The sequence below is a fragment of the Alligator sinensis genome, unplaced genomic scaffold (genome assembly GCF_000455745.1).
Source record: "Alligator sinensis unplaced genomic scaffold, ASM45574v1 scaffold189_1, whole genome shotgun sequence".
Taxonomy (NCBI): domain Eukaryota; kingdom Metazoa; phylum Chordata; order Crocodylia; family Alligatoridae; genus Alligator; species Alligator sinensis.
Window position 1 is genome coordinate 343,156 of NW_005843009.1, and position 16,538 is coordinate 359,693.

The 16,538-nt window shown below is 43.3% G+C and overlaps 1 protein-coding gene across 4 annotated transcripts in view; it reads right to left on the reverse strand.

Annotated features, from left to right (window-relative positions):
• SPPL2B (signal peptide peptidase like 2B) overlaps nt 1–16,538 on the reverse strand; it is a 126,127-nt gene that overhangs the window by 43,607 nt on the left and 65,982 nt on the right. For 3 of the 4 annotated variants that reach the window (XM_025193057.1, XM_025193055.1, XM_025193058.1), the window contains 4 exons: nt 11,740–11,821; nt 6,788–6,862; nt 6,589–6,651; nt 1,903–2,002 (listed from right to left, as the gene is read on the reverse strand). In XM_025193057.1, the coding sequence (XP_025048842.1) occupies nt 1,903–2,002; nt 6,589–6,651; nt 6,788–6,862; nt 11,740–11,821 (320 nt within the window). The remainder of the gene's footprint in view (nt 1–1,902; nt 2,003–6,588; nt 6,652–6,787; nt 6,863–11,739; nt 11,822–16,538) is intronic. The other variant, XM_025193056.1, reaches the window with a different exon arrangement.

A 16,538-nucleotide genomic window follows, 5' to 3' on the forward strand; every position in this document is an offset into this window, starting at 1 on the left:
GCTAAATCCTTGGCACTGGAAGAATGGGGAAAAGGAAGCTGGGTGCTCCTCTTCAATGTCTGCATCATCTGATCTGTCTTTCCCCAGTGGCTGATACATTTCCTGCTTTGAGGTCCCAAACAGCAGGAAGTGCTTAGGGCTAGAGCCTCTTCCTGGTCTCTGCCATTACAGCTGTCAGACAGCTCTGGGTTCACTCCATGGTTAGTGGTGAAACAGGATTCCCAGTGACGATCAGAGATAGCTCCTCATAGCATAAGTACATCACTTGCTGGGCAGCCAAAACCCAGTTAGTATCCCAAATGTTCTTATAATGGGCCTTTAGGACCTTTGTCTTTGTCTGGTAATGATGCAAGTCCAGACTGTTTCCACGAGTTGCCATCTCCACCACAATTCATTTGTAAACAGCCTGGTTTTACTGGTTCCTTCTCAGGGACTCTGTGCCCCAGCTGGAGAGAAAGTAGAGGACTTTGGCTTGCCTTCAGTTAGTGGACTGTTTCACTGACATCAGACATTCTGTAGTACCAATCATTGTAGTGGTAGGTGAGTGAGCGGTCCAGCAAATACTGGCAACGGCTTGCTTCACACTTAAGCTTTTCAAATGTTACATGCAGGGTCAGTGACTCCAGAGTAGCAGAACTGGGAGTGTGCCACAGAGGGGTCACTGAGGAGGAAGGATGGTGAAGCAAAGCACTATGGGATGCTGCTTGGCTAATCAATTACACTTTAGCAGGGAGAACAACGTAACCGGAAGCACTTCAAAATTATCCCTATTTCATTCAGAGTTGTTTTCAATACAGTTTGGGTCAATTTGTAGTGCTACCACACTGTGTATCATCACTGTTATTAAAAGTGTATGCTTTTAAACTACTTAAAGTGCTTTAAATGTTATATCCATCCATACCCTAAATACATACCCTTTAGTTACAAAAGACAGTCCATAATGTAAAAGCTTCATTAATTCAATATTTATACCAACAGCAACTGTGCATATGCCAAGAGCAACCGTACATAATTTATATCCTTTACATGTATTTAGATTTCTATATTAGCGTATATAGCAGTAATTTATAGCTTGTATCTTAATAATTATAGATCAGTTGGCATTAACTAATGCTTTTGTCAATGCAAATACTCTCAAAAGATACCTAATTTATGATCAAAATATCCAATAGCAGGATCTCTTACGTGAATACAAACTTTTTTTCATTAAATGCTAACACCTTTTGTGTAAATTTTCATGAAGCTCCATTTAGTACTTGGTTCTCAAAAAGGTCAAGAAAAGAAGAAATCAGTCTTGAGGCAACTCATCAACAGCAGAATATAGTTATTTGTATATACAAATTCTTCCAGGGTATTTTTTTTCAAACATGCAAGTTTTGGTGAAATTTTAAAGAGTCTTTTGGATTAATTTCAAACCAAAGAAAGTTCAAACCAATGACATTGAAAAAAGACAAATTTAAAACTCATGAAAGATTAGGAAAAAAACAAAACAAAACAAACAAAAAAAAATTACCCCACGGGACCCAATGCAATCAAATACCACAAAAGCTAAGAGTTTAGCAGAATATATGGTTATGAAAACATACAACTTCATTAGATGAGATAAATATAAGGATGGCCAACCACCGTCACCTTCATTCCTTTAAATTCCTTAACTGCTCTCCCTATGAAAGTCTCAAACATAGCACCAAATGAATATATGTTGTTTTCATGCAATTCTCCTATTGTGAAAAGGAAACAGGGCAAAACTAGAGGAAACAATGTTGTGTTAATAAATACACCAGATAAGGAAGGGTCATTTCAAACTTACCACTTGAATTGAAAGCTGGGGGAGAAAGGGGACAGGTCAATCAGAACTTTTTCTTTTATATCTTGGTGTCTGGTAAACAGAAACAGAAATACCTGGAACTAAGATGTCTCCAAATCCTAGGAGTGAGAAAGGCCTATCACAAAGAGCCAAGGGTGAAGAGTTCAGTCTTGGAACTTTCAGGACCATTGGGAGCTTGAAAGCAAGAGAGACATGCTTTATAAAGAATTTCACTTATGTATTTACTGAATAGTGCGCAAGCCCCTCTTGTCATTCCTAGATCTATTACATAAGTAATGCTTGAATGTATTTGTATGAGCATTATTTTTCATTTTACTGACCACTAATGAAATATATTTAACCGCTGTATGGCACTGACCCAGAACAGCTGAATACCAGTACAAAACTAAGCTTTTTAGTGTGGCAAAAAAACCCAAATTATTCTACATTTAATCCAACTTAATTTTACATAAGACAGGCAAATTCCTGCGTTAGTTAAGAGAAGTCACTGATGTTTAGGTAAGTTGATAAACTCATTTAGAAATGCCCAATGGCCATGCTGACAGCCACAAAATGACTGACTAAAGGTTGCTGTTGTATCTTAATTAATTTTTTTATTTTTGCAAAGGTATTTTCAGATGTTCTGGAACAGTTGGTGATCTTAAGTACCCTATGAACTACAAAACTGAAGCAGAATAGGACAAGATTAATAACAGCATTAAAAGAAAATTTCTTCACTTTGGCATGTTTAAAAGGAGAGCCTCCAGCTGAAGTACCCAGTATCTTTTTGTCTGTTTTTAATCACGCCTACCCATATTTACGGCTGTCATCATTTTAGTCTCGACAAACAGCAAATGAATTTCTTTCCACTGAAATGCTTACAATTTAAAACATAACAGCCAACTACACAGAAAGTACACAGTATAAGGGTGGCAGTTTATTCTTTCCTGGTCATCTAAACTGTCATTTATGGTAGTCACATATCCAGGGGTATATAAATTCTAGAAACATGGCCCTGCATATTGGATAGCTACATTAATGTGTAAACCAGAGCATATGCAATAGCAGCCATAGCCCCCAGATAACTACTGGAATTAGCCTCAGAAATAGAAAAGCTGCGTCATGCATCCCTCTTTTGTCCCATACAGCAGTGCATGCACGCTCATGTGCGCATGTGTGTACACACATTCCTACTTTGTCCCACAGCTGAGCGCATATGTGCATGCCTCTTTTGTCCCATGGCTCAGCCTGGGTGTACCCACACACAACCCTCTTTTGTCTTATACCTCAGTGTGTGTGTGCTTGTGTGTAAATATCCCTCTCTCATCCCATAGGGTGGGTGGAGGTGTGTGTACATACATCCCTCTTCTTCCATCGCTCAGTGGCCAGAGCATTCACCTGGGAGGCTGGAGGTTCAAGGTTCTGGTTCCCCTCACCCAGATGGGGTTTGAACTAGGACATTTTTACTTCCCAGTACAACACTTTAACCACCAAACTGTATGTCAGGTGTGGTGCCAGCTGGGTACTTTTTGCAGCATCAGCCTAAGTTTGTAGGTCTGAAAGGAGGCAGAGTAGCAATGGTCTGTACAAAAATCTACCCTATAAAAGGTATCTACTGCCTAACTTGCCCAACATGGAGCATGTCTACCTCGTGTTTGATGCTGGGGATGGACTGGGGATTCTGTTGGAGTATCAACCACCCTACTGCACCATGGATTCAATGACTAAACTAGCCAAGCTGGTCCTGGAAGTGGTGTTAAGAAAACCCAGTCTTAATGGCTTGGGTGACTTCACCATGCACACCAAGGTTGGCTGAAGCAAGACTTCATGATCTCTGTGGCACTCATGCTGTTTTCCCAGGTAATAACTGGACTGGTATGTGAGGCAGGACACAAGTTGGAATTAATATTTTATACCTTCTTAGAAACAGGGATTCTGAACAATAAGAATATACTGTCATGGTTGGACCATTAACCTTACAAAGATGGAAATCCCTGTCTGCTGAGGCCCCTGTTGGAGTGGACCAGTTCGGTTGGCCTGCCCACAGAGACTGCTGGAGCTGGTGGGATTCAAGAACTCTCTGGGGGGAGACACTCTTTTTTCACTGACCTTGACAACGTTGTTAATATTCTACCATTTTGTATAACGACCTGGTTCACAGACACAATTACACCCAGGTGTCCATTCTTACCCCTGCAGTGGCACAGATCCCCATGGTATATAGCGGTGATAAGGCAGTTAAAGCAGGAAGGTTGATGCTTTGAACCCAGGTGGCTCATGAACTATGCCAAAGCTAGCTGACTGCAGCATAGATCACTTTTAAAGGACTATGCCATGGCAGTGGCAAAAGCAAAGAAGCTCCTCTCCACTGCCACTGCTTCTGCAAAGTGCCACCCAGTGGAACTGTTCAAAGTGGTGAATGAACAGGTAAATCTGAGTTATCTCTGCCTGGAAACGGAGTCAGCTACAACCCTGTTGTGATGAGTTTGTGACAACTTTGCAGACAAGAGTGTTCATATCCAGCATGTCTTGGGGCTACCAGTTTATCTACAAAATCTGAGTTCAGGGTAGAGGAAGCCTGGTTTTCTCTGTCCTATGTGGATCAATTTCATTGTTGTGGCTCACTGATGCAGAGTATGTATTTAGGTTGAGGGGGAAACATGTATCCAGTTGTGAACTGGACCTATGCCTATTCTAGCTTGTAAAAGCCAGATGGGGGGAGGTTGGGGCCACTGCTAGAAGGGGTTATCAATGCCTCCCTTTGGGAAGCAAGGTGCCAGCCATTCTTAAGTCTGCAATTGTTGGGCTGTGACTCAGAGGGGGAAAAAAAAACATCTTGTGATGGTGACTTCCCATCTAGCTATTTCCAATTCCACTTCCAATCTTCTCTTTTTGGGAAAGGTAACTGAATAGGTGGTTCCATGCCACTTCTAGGAGCATCTGATGGTATCAGATTCCTGAACCCCCATCATTCTGTCTTTCATTCTTGGTATATTAAGGAAACTGTGTTTGTGCTCCTGGTTGATACACTTTACCTGGAGATCAACATGGGAAACTGTACTCCAATAACCCTGTTAGATTCTTCAGTGGCCTTTGATACAGTTGACCATGAGATACTAATAATGCATTTATGTAATCATGCATTTATTTGTGGGACTGTTCTTAGTTGGTTCCATTTTCTCCTTGTAGAAAGGTTCCAAAGGGCAGTGATGGGCGAGTGCTTATCATTGCTTCAGGACCTCTCCTGTGGGTCCCCAAGGATTCCATCTTCTTGCCCCTCTGGTTCAATATGTATGTGAGGTAACTGGATGTGATAATGCAGAGACCTGGAGTGAGATGCCTTTAATAGGCTGGTGAAACCCAGTTCTGTTTTTCTTCTTCATTTGACCTAGGCCATGCAGTCTCAACTCTTACCTAGTGCCTAGCTCCAGTTGGGAATTGCATGCAGGTAAACTAATTGAAATTGAAACCAGACAAGACAAAAGTAATGGTGGCTGCCAGACCTCATAACTTGGGAGAGGATAGAAACATTTATCAACGAAGGGTTCAGCTTCTCCTTGTCACTTATGTTCCCAGCCTGAGGGAACTGCTGGATCCTTTTACTGCACTTGAATTTCCAAGCTGCTGCAATGGCTAGGAGCACCATTCACCAAATCCATCTGGTGAGAAAGCCAGATTCGGGTTTTGATCTGGCCATTATCATTCATGCTTTTGTAACCTTGTTACAATGTGCTCTACCTGGGGCTGTCCTTGAAGACAGTTCAGAAGCTGCAGCTGGTGCAGAAGGCAGCGGCTCACTTTCTGACTGTGGCAGGTGACCAGGAGTACATTACTTCAGTGCTCCACAGTTTGCACTGACTTCAACAATTTTCTGTGCACAATTCAAAGTGCTGATTTTGACCGATAAAGACCTTAGAAGAACAGAGATTCCTATATACGTAAGGGACTATCTTCTCCCTCGTGTTCAACTGTGATCCCTAAGATCAGCCAAGAACAACCTTCTGCAAATTCTATGTGCGTGCCAAGTTCATTTGGCAAAACTACGTGGAAGGTTACTCTTGCCAGTCACCCCATAGCTTTTAAACTCCTTCCTACTTGAGGCCCATCAGAGAACAAGCCTGGATGTCTTTCAGATGCACTAGAAGACTTTAATTTGGGAAGGCTTTTAGCAGGTGCCTTGACTTTTCCCGCTTACACAGATGTCTCTGGAGGCAAGTACTCTAAAAGCTTAAGGGAGTTGATCCTACCCGGGAATTCCTGGCGTGTGCAGGTCTCCTCAAGCCTGAGGAGCCTCTGCTCCAGGAAGGCTGGAAAACACCAGCAGCTTCACACTGCCCAAGCCCTTCTGCCATAAGCAAACAACATGGGAATGCAATATAGCAGCCCAATTTGCTACTACCTTCTGTTGCAGCCACACATTTGAGCATTGGTGGTGCCACAGAACATATGGATGTCTGTTTGTTTTCACTTTGTGCCACCTTAACATTTTTTATGAAGGCACAAAAGTGCCTTCTGGGTGCAGAAGTACTAAAAATGACCTATATACGTCCAGAAAACAGACCAGGAAAGAACAGAATGCCACCCTTAGATGCTTTACAAATGTGCCATTTCAAATGCATTGGATTCCCATAAAGCACTGCAGCACTTTATATTTCCAACTGAAATGGTTGAGACTAGCTGCCCTAGTAACTTTATTTCAGTAGGTCTTTGTTTGACCCTTTGAGAAGTTGACAGATTAAGAGCTGAGTGCTAGTTTCATATTTTCAAAATGCATATAGTACCTTTTCATGAGTAGCAGAATCAGATGGGCCTGCAGCCACTTCTACCATTATACTCTCCCCAGTCTGAAAGAAAGAGGGAAAAGTGTAAGCTAGCATGTCAACTGGCAGGTCTGGAATAATTTAAGAACGCACACAAATGTACTCTGTTGGGCGCACTCTGCTCTTTAAGCAATTTGGATTGTAGATCGACTTTACCTACCTTTGTCAGGAAAGGTGTGATAAATACAAAGAACACATCATATATAAAAAGAACCAGCAGGAGTAAGGTGCAGCCCTGGGGAAAAGATAAGAGCTTCAGTGGATATTGTATATACTATACATTAGCTGGTGGAGATTAATTTGTAGTTAGCAGTATAAGAATAGTGCATCAAACATTTTCAAGAATTATTCAATCCACTCAGTTATTTCTCTTAAGTCAACACTGCACAAATATATCACAAAGAAAGATCAGTCCCACTGTACACAGCATATTAAGGAAGTGATCTTCATATACAAAATTATACAGTACTTCCAGAAAGATGCCAATAAATCTGTTTGTTTTGTGAAGTTTAAATACATTGCAACTTTGATTCTTTAGGAACTGTGTATGAAAGGCAGTAGAAATTCCTTGAGATAGCAACACTGCTCAGACCAAACTATACTGTGCACTGATGGTAGTTCTGCACAAAGTCAAAACGCCCATCTTTCTAATCCTGTGAGAAATGTCGCTAATTACAACTACTTTTAATGAGAGAGAAAGTTCAGTTTGAACCAGAATGATCATGTAGACACAACATATAAAAGAATGTGTGCATTACCCTTAGAAATGAGAATGAAAGGCAGGCTGTAGGACAGTAAGCTGTAAGGCAGTCTTTATGTAATGCAGAAACCCTTCTTGAGGGTTCGAGATAAGCAAAGCACACTGCATTCTCCCTGCCTGTTTGTGCATTCCAAACAACGTGAAGACTGTCAGCATTTAAAAAGTACAATGTACACATCATAAAGAAAATGTGCATAATTGGTACATAATCTTCAGAGACAAATTAAAGCTTTGATACTGAAGCTCTCAAACATTTTAAGGATTGGATTAGATGTAGAGAAGAACTGTATTTAGGGACTGAAATTTAGAATTACAGATTTTCTTTTCTTTTCTCTCTCAGAAGTTATGGGTAATAGTCAGAGGTCTAAAGGAATATGATGGCAACAATGGAAAGGGCAGTAGATTGTACATAAAAATTCAATACATTTTTAATGTCTATCTAGAAAAATAATCCAACTCAGCTGATTAGACTAGAAAGACATCATGGCTAGACTTGGTCAAGGGTTTCATTTGTTTGGCTCTAGGAACCTAAGAACTAAAGGAAACTAAAAAGTGATAGATAGATAGATAGATAGATAGATAGATAGATAAACTGAAGAAAGAGGAAGTTGTTAGTAATTGTTATAACACAGAAGAGAAGGAATTGTAGAAAACCAATAAAGGAAGCAAAAGAATAGTAAAAGTCAATTTTAAGAATATTGATAACTTGTAACGAATTATGTGACCAACCATTTTTTTTGCACTACTACATTATAAATATGCAATTATACTAAATCCCTTGTAATTAATTTTTCCACAAGTTTCTGCAGGTACACAGAATCATAGATAATAGAATCACCAAGTTAGAAGGGACCTCACTTCCTTAAATAAATACAGGAATAATATTCCTATTAAATGTTTATCCAGCCTCCTCTTAAAAACCCCTCCAGTAAAGGAGATTTTAAAACTGCCCTGGCAGTAGTGTAACTGGGGATATGTGTGACCTGTGCACCAGCTGCAGGTGCCAAGTTGGGGGGCTGCTGCAAAAATAGCACCTTCTTGTGCCGGTCTCCCAACCATTGCCAGCAGACAAGCAATAGCCCAAAATGCAGAACTGCCCAGTTATGCCTCTGTCCCCTGGGCAGTCTATTCTACTGCGTTACTGTTCTAACAGTAAGTACATCTTTCCTGATCTAATCTAACCCTGCTTTGCTGCAGTATAAAACCACTGCTGTGGTCTTTCCCTCTTCTTTAGGATAGACTTTCAAATATTTGGAAATTGCTATTGTCCCCCACTGATCTCATCTCCCCAAGCTAAACATAACTAAGCTTTCTCAACCTTTTCTTGTATGGCTTGCTTCCTAACTCCTTTATTTGTTGTGCTGCCTGCCTCTGGATCCCCTCATTTTTTTCCACATCTTTCTTAAAATGAGCCAGGAACTGTACAAAATACTTTAGCTGAGGTCTAACCAGTGCTGAACACGGTAGGTGCCTGTACTCAAGCGCAGAGGCTGCTCTGTTGCATGGTATTTACCACGCTCCAGCCATCTCGTGTATCAGCATCCCTGCACTTCAAAATGGCAGCAGGGGTACTTGAACTAATTTGTTGAATGAGCACCCCCATCGCCATTTTGAAGCACGGCATCTTAATACACGAGACACTGTGATGCTTTAATTAAAGCAGCTCTCAGACCTCTCTAATTAAAGCATCAATCTCTCCATCCCCAGAGCATGTGTAAAGAGTGCCCAGAGACACTATCACCTTCGGTGTCTTATACCTAATACTCCTGTTGATGCAGCCGAAAACCACATTCACTTGTCTGTGCACCTGCATCACAATGATACAGTCACCATATGTCCCAGGCAAACCAGGACAGTCCTGATTTCTGTAGTCCAGTCCCATTCAACTGGTCAAAAGCCCCTGAGTTGAGTCCAACAGGGATGCAGAACAGCCATAGTACCCCCTTGAAACCTGCTAATCTGATGTGGATCCCTTTGCTTGTGGTTACTGAGCTAATGACATATTCACCTGTAGAGGACCCGCCTCAGAGGCAGCCATGGTACTCCCTAGCAGCCACATTTGTCCTGTTTGCCCCCACTCTGGCCTCCCTGGGTGTCACCCTGCTGTTTTGCTTGCCACACCTTGATGGAAGAAATGATTATCCAGTTGGGGAGACTGCCCTCAGAGATCAGTATGAATTTTCTGTGCTTCACCTGGCCCTGCTCAACATTGGGCTCAGCCCTATGCCTTGAGCAGGGCTCCTCTTACTTAGTCCTAGTTAAATTGGCTAGTTTACAGGCAGTCCTCAGACTTATGACACAGTTGGTTCCTGAAAACCGTGTTTTTACCCTATTTTCACCAAAAATACCCCAGAATTTTTGGGGCTCTATTTTAGGAAGCAATGTCTCTGAAAAGGTCTGAGGCTCATGGTGGATACCCATGACCAGAAGGGGCTACTGAGATCCTTGGATGCACAAATAAGGGAACACTGAGCAGGAACATTACTGTAGTTACTCACATAGCATAGTCACCACTTCCTTCTTGGATAAAACATGCATCCTGTTTTCAGGAGGCGGAGTGAAGGAAAAAAAATTCTTGCCAGTAGCCTAAACATGGACAGCTGCAGTAGGGAGCAGCAACACTGTGGTTACTTCATTAACCCTGTAGCTGCTGGCTGGCTGCGGACAAGTCTTCCCTCAGTACCAGCATCTGCAGAAGAGGCCTGTCCCAGCAGTAGCTTGAAGGTGTCCCTTCAATATGTGAAGTTACTCTCCCTTTCTTCCCCCTCCCCATTTAACTTTATTGAAGGAAAGCCAGCAGCAAGGGGGTTAACTGAGCTGCCACAGTTGTTGCTCCCTTCTATTATGTCTGCTTGTGCTTATGCTGCTGGCAAGCAAGGAAATACAATGGAGCCATGCGTGGGAACACCTGAGCTGAGTCAGTAGCAGCTTGTGCAGCTCGATCCTCTGCTGGGGAAAAGAAAAAGTAATGTTGCACATGCTGCATAGGGGCAGTGCAGTGAGCATGCGGGGCTCCTATTGTCCACAGCTGGCAGCGTGGGAGTCCAGCAGTAGTTTTATTAGGGGTGGTGGGGTGAGGGGCAAGAGGGGAACCAGGCCCAGATGCTGATTTAGAAGCAGTGCAGGAATGGCAGCCTCTTGAGAGCCAATACCTCAGCAGCTGCAGCTAGGCTGGAAACACAGATCTGTCTCTAGCCCCAGCCCAGAAGCATGCACAGTCCTTAGCTCCATCCATAGCCTGGGAGCAAGCACAGCGTGGCTCCATCCGAAAAAATCAGGAGCATGCACAGCTTCCAGCCTCCATCTTCAGCCTCAGCATGGGAGTGTGCTCAGTGGTAGCTGAGCAGCATGCACAATGCTGGCCACTAATGCAATTTCCTTGCTTAATATACATGTCCTAAATTACAGGAGCTAATTTCTGGGAAAATGGGGCATGTGATACGGGAGAAAATGAAACATTCGGTACTGGTGTGATTACCACTGAAATACTGTACCCAGTACTGAGTCCTACAATACTATAAATATCTAGATGAATTGTGGAGTTTTGAAAAGAACCACAAGAATAAACTAAAGGATTTTTCTTCTCTTAGAAACTGAAGAACCTCAGTCTACTCTATTTAACAATGCAAGATTAAGTGGTGATGAGAGGTGTAAGAAGCCAGTTCTGTGTCCTGGGTGGTGACAGTACACAGGGCAGTGGCTGCTGCTATTTTTGTGCCCCTTCCCCAAACATGCAAATATCTGCTTAGCAACATAAATGTGATAAAAGAAGGCTCTTCAGCTTAACAGACAAAGGTCTAACTAACACTTCCAGCATAATCAATGGAAATTGAAGCTAGGCACATTTAGATTAAAAATAAGCCACCCAATTTTCAGCAGTGAGGGTATTAGCCACTGGATCTACTTAATAAAGGATTGTGGTGGATTCTCCACTGCTGGAGGTGATTAAATCAAGAGTGGAAGTTTTTCAACAGACGTATGCTCCAGTTCAAATGGGAATTGATTCAGTAGAGCACTATGGCTTTTGTTACACTAGACAATCATAGTTTTCCCCTTCTAGCTTCATAATCAATGCACTGGAAAACTACTAGAGATTAAATAGAGATTATTTTGTTTCAGCAGCCAAGTCTACAGAATCAGAGGTCGCCCGATTTTGTTCAAATAGCATGTCACAAACCATTTTTTAAACGTCTCTGCCTACATTATATTAATTAAATCCCCCTCCCTCCCCCAACAAATTTAGAAGCAGAAACATGTTTCCCAACCAATATGTGCTGGTTTAATTACAAACTACCATTTTATGCACCATGTACGAGCTGGCCCTTTATTCAGGGTTTTGTATGTCTCCATACCTTGAATGTAGGTAGGCGGATTGTTTTCAACATGTAAAGACAGAAGGCAATTCCTAGAGCATCTTGCAGGACCCAGGCCCACCTATAGAAACAAAAAAGTGTTACTTTCCTGAAGCAGGCAGTAAGAAATCCAGCCCAGTCACTCACAGTTAGGATAAGAATAATCACTAGGCATCAGTTTAGGACAAAGACTCAGGCATGCCATATTGCAAATTCACTGATTTCTTTTTTTCTCATTGAAATTAACCTATATAAATAAGCTAAAAATGGGTAAAGATGTAATATGTACACTTCATCTCTTATCTGATAAAAATAAGTATTATTTTAGTAAATAAGCTGAATTTTGTTTATGCCAATTATGCTTATAAAAAGAAACTGGATTTAGCACTTTTCCCTTCATATTCTAACAATACCCTAAAAACCTGAACATTAAAATTGTCTCAAAAAAGATATGACTATTAAACATTCATTAATTAACAGTAGTTTTGTTTTTCTTTACGGTTATTTTCTCTTTTTTCCCCCTTGCTGCAACTTTCTCAGAAACAGAAGTCGGTACATTTGTGAGTTAGTATTGCATGCATTATTATCTAAGGGCGTGAACACCAACTCTGAGAACATGGTCTTCATTGTAATAGGACTGTGGTGAAGGCCCTTCTTGAGTGAGTCATTGGTGACCTACATACAAAATGTCAATGGCACACTCTTCTGTTACATCTGTAAAGCAATCTATCCAGCTGCAAGAAGATAGAGGTAATGGACCTCCTTTCCATCTGGTGCAACAAATGCACCCAGTGCTCCTTCCAAAGGAGCTACCACAACCAGGCCATATATAAGTGTTTCACTTTTGAAACAGCTTTTTGGGGTACAAACATGATTGACATCAGTCTTGTATGAAGTCCAAAATGCTGAATTATAGGCTGATAGACAAGCAGAACTGGAAGGGACATCCGGAGGTCATCTAGTCCAACTCAGATGCAGGCTTCATTCTCTCCCAGGGCATAAAGCATGTGGATGTTCTGGCCCCTTTCCAGCCACACAGCAGCATTGTGGGGCTGGAGCTGCTGCGTGGCTGGGCAGGGGCTTGAACTTCCATGTGCTCTGTGGCCTGGGATGGAATGGAGCTGGAGCTGGCCTGACAGTAAGCAGAGGGATAGAGGTGGGAGAGGGCAGAAGCCACAGGGGGAAGAATCTGTTGGGGGGCAGGCTGCTGCTGCAGCTCTGACTCTGGCTCCAACCCAAGCTTTAGGCCAGAGTCAAAGCCATAGCAGCTATCTGCTTCACCCCACTTTGCACCCCCCTTTGTACTCAAATCTAAGATGAGGGGCTCCCATCCCACCATGTTGAATGAAGAAGAAAAACTCATCTTGGATTCAAGTAAATACAGTAGTCTATAACCATACAATTTACAACCCCCCTTCAGGGATTTGAAGACTTATTAAATCCTGCTTCACTTCTGTTTTATGGACTAAATCATAGAATCATAGAAGTAGGGTTGGAAGGGATCTTGTAGATCTTCAAGTCCGACCCCCTGCCCGGGCAGGAGGAAAACTGGGCTCAAATGACCGCAGCCAGGTAGGCATCGAGCACCTTCTTAAAGACCCCCAGGATAGGAGCCATCACCACTTCCCTTGGAAGTTGGTTCCAGATCCTAGCCGCCCTAACTGTGAAGTAGTTCTTATGGATGTCTAATCTAAGCTAAATAATCTAGCTCTTTCAGCTTTTCCTTGTAAATCTTATTTCCCAGACCTCTAATTATGTTTGCTGTTCTCTGCTGGACTTTCTAATTCATCCACTCATTCCTCAAGTGTAGTGCTCAGAACTGGACATACCAGGTCCACCATTCCAAGTACTACACCTCACTAGTGCTGAACAGTGTGGAAGAATCACTTTTCTTGAATTTTCCTGAATGTAATGGGATTTTTTTCTGCAACAAAAGCATGCTGTTGGCTCATTCAGTTTACGGTTCACAATAATTCACAGGTCCTTTTCTGCCTTACTGTAGATTAACCAAACTACCACATGCAACAAACTGATCCTCTTCCTTACAATGCCCAGGATCAAATTAACTTAGGGGTGGGCAAACTATGGACCATGGGCTGGATCTGGCCCATGAGGCCATTCTATCTGGCCTATGAGGCCCCTAAAAAAAATTAGTAAATTAATATTTATTTGTTTCTGGCTGCCTGTCAAAGCTGACAGGACACAGGGGCAGTAGAACCCAGGGGATCCCTTAGCAGGACTAAGCAGCACAGCCCTTCCCTACCCTCAGCCATTTCACTCTCTTCCTGCCCCCACTGCTCTGGCACCAGGTGGCTCCTGGCTGCACTGCCGGACTGGGGAGCATGAGGCCACACAGGTACGTGTGTGTGTGTGAGCATAGGGGCAGAGGGTGTGTGTGCAGAGAGGGCAGAGTGTGTGTGTGTCCATAAGGTGAGTCCCACATGCACACTCCACCATACACATGCACCCACACCCCCCTTGCTCTGCCATACACACAGACCCCATACCCCCTCACATGCCCCAGCCACTTTCCCCCCCACACACAGGCCCCCACAAACCCCAGACCCACCCTTCTCCACATACCCACACACCCACAGCCCCCCACAAACCTATATTCACCCCTCACAATATACAAGAGTAAGACCTCATTTTAAGCTTTTGTGCAATCACCTGTGTGTACCCTATATAAACACATGGCAATCAGTACAAAAATATTTTTTCTAATCAAATTAATGAATGCTGTAGATGTTTGCTTTTTAGAATATAATTTGGCATTTTTCTGGTTCTGAGATGGCAAAACACCTTGCTGAACAGAGTATTTCTGGGGGAAGGGGAGGGACTTCTGGTGGCAAAGCTCAGGGGTTAGGGGACGGGACTTCAGGTCACAAGATGGTGACCAGGGGGCGGAGCACCCATGCAGCCCTCAACAGCTTGCCAAAACTTGGTAAGCGGCCCTCTGCCTGAAATAATTGCCCGCCTCTTACTAACTGAAGCCACAGGAGAGACAACCTCCGGTAAGTATCAGTGCTCCTACATGGTGACAGTCCCAGTACCTTACCATACCAATCCCTCAACCTTCCTCCACTTCCCCTCCACACAGACCACCTGCACCACAAACTTGCCAGGGGAATAAAGGGTCCTGTGTTCTTGCTTAAGGTGATGTTACTGGGTGACCCCAAACATGCCCCCACAAAGAAACAAGCTATTAGGGTATGCAAAACACAGCAGTGGCATGCCTGCTTGGAATCATAGAGGGTGTATATCAGTGGTAAAAGATGCCAGCTGGAAGGGAGAGGAATGTCATCCATGCCTGTGAGAAGAGGTGCTACTCTGCTGTATGTATTATCATCCCTTGCACTAGGTTTTGGTGTCTCTGTGGGGGAGGATGGAGGGAACTACTGCTAGAGTAAATTAAGACCTCCTCCCAGGACCATCAGAGTACAGTGATGTGCTGAAAGGGGGAGCAATTAAAATTGAGCTGTGCTGGAACCCCTGTGCTACACCATGTGGTCCCCTGCAAGGTACTGTGTAGCTTGGGATCCCCTTCCATGAAGAGGCACTTGGAAGGACTGGATGCATTTAAGTCAGCAGGCCTGGACGATCTTCATCCAAGGATGCTAAAGGAATTGGCCAGTTTCATAGCATAGCCACTGGCATGGTTGTTTGAGCATTCTCAGTGCTCAGGTCAGGTCCCAGAGGACCAGAAAAGGGGCAATGTGGTCCCTATTTTCAAGAAGGAGAGGAAGAAAGATCTGGGTAACTACAGACCGGTTCGTCTCACCTCTATCCTTGGGAAAACCTTTGAAAAAATTATTAAGGATCACATTTGTGGGAGTCCAGCGGGAAAAACAATGCTGAAGGGCAACCAGCATGGATTCATAGCAGGTAGATCCTGCCCGACTAACCTCGTTTATTTTTTATGACCAGATCACAAAATGCTTAGATGCAGGAGTTGTGGTAGATGTCATTTACTTGGATTTTAAGAAGGCCTTTAATATGATATCTCATCCTATTCTCATAAATAAACTGAGAGGCTGTGATGTAGATGATTGCACGGTCAGGTGGGCAGCAAACTGGCTTAGGGGTCGCACCCAGAGAGTGGTGGTGGATGGGTTGATATCATCTTGGAAAGATGTGGGCAGTGGAGTCCCACAAGGCTCAGTCCTTGGACCTGTGCTATTCAGTGGCTTCATCAGCGACTTGGATGAGGGCATGGAAAGCACTGTCCAAATTCATAGATGATACCAAATTATAGGGTAAAGTTAACACACTAGAGGGTATGGAATGAATCCAGGTAGATCTGGACAGGTTGAAAAAGTGGGCAGAACAGAATAGGATGCAGTTTAACAAAGATAAGTGAAAAGTGCAAAGGAATCACCAGCATACTTACAGGCTGGGGGATGACTTTCTCAGCACCACAGCAGCAGAAAGGGATCTCAGAGTCATTGCCGACACCAAGGTAAACATGAGTCATCAATGTGACAAAGCGATCAGTAAAGTTAACCACACTTTCTCATGCATTAGCAGGCGCATGATGAACAGGTCCAGAGAGGTGACACTTTCCCTGTATAAGGCATTGGTCAGGCCACATTTGGAATATTGGGTCCAGTTTTGGGTGCTGCACTTCAAGAGGAATATGGACAACCTCAAAGGGGGTTCAGAGGAGGGCCACTCGTATGGTTAGGGGCCTGCAGGCAAAGCCCTACGAGGAGAGATTGAGGGCCCTGGATCTCTTCAGCCTCTGCAAAAGAAGGCTGAGAGGTGATCTTGTGGCTGCCTACAAATTCATTTGCGGGGGG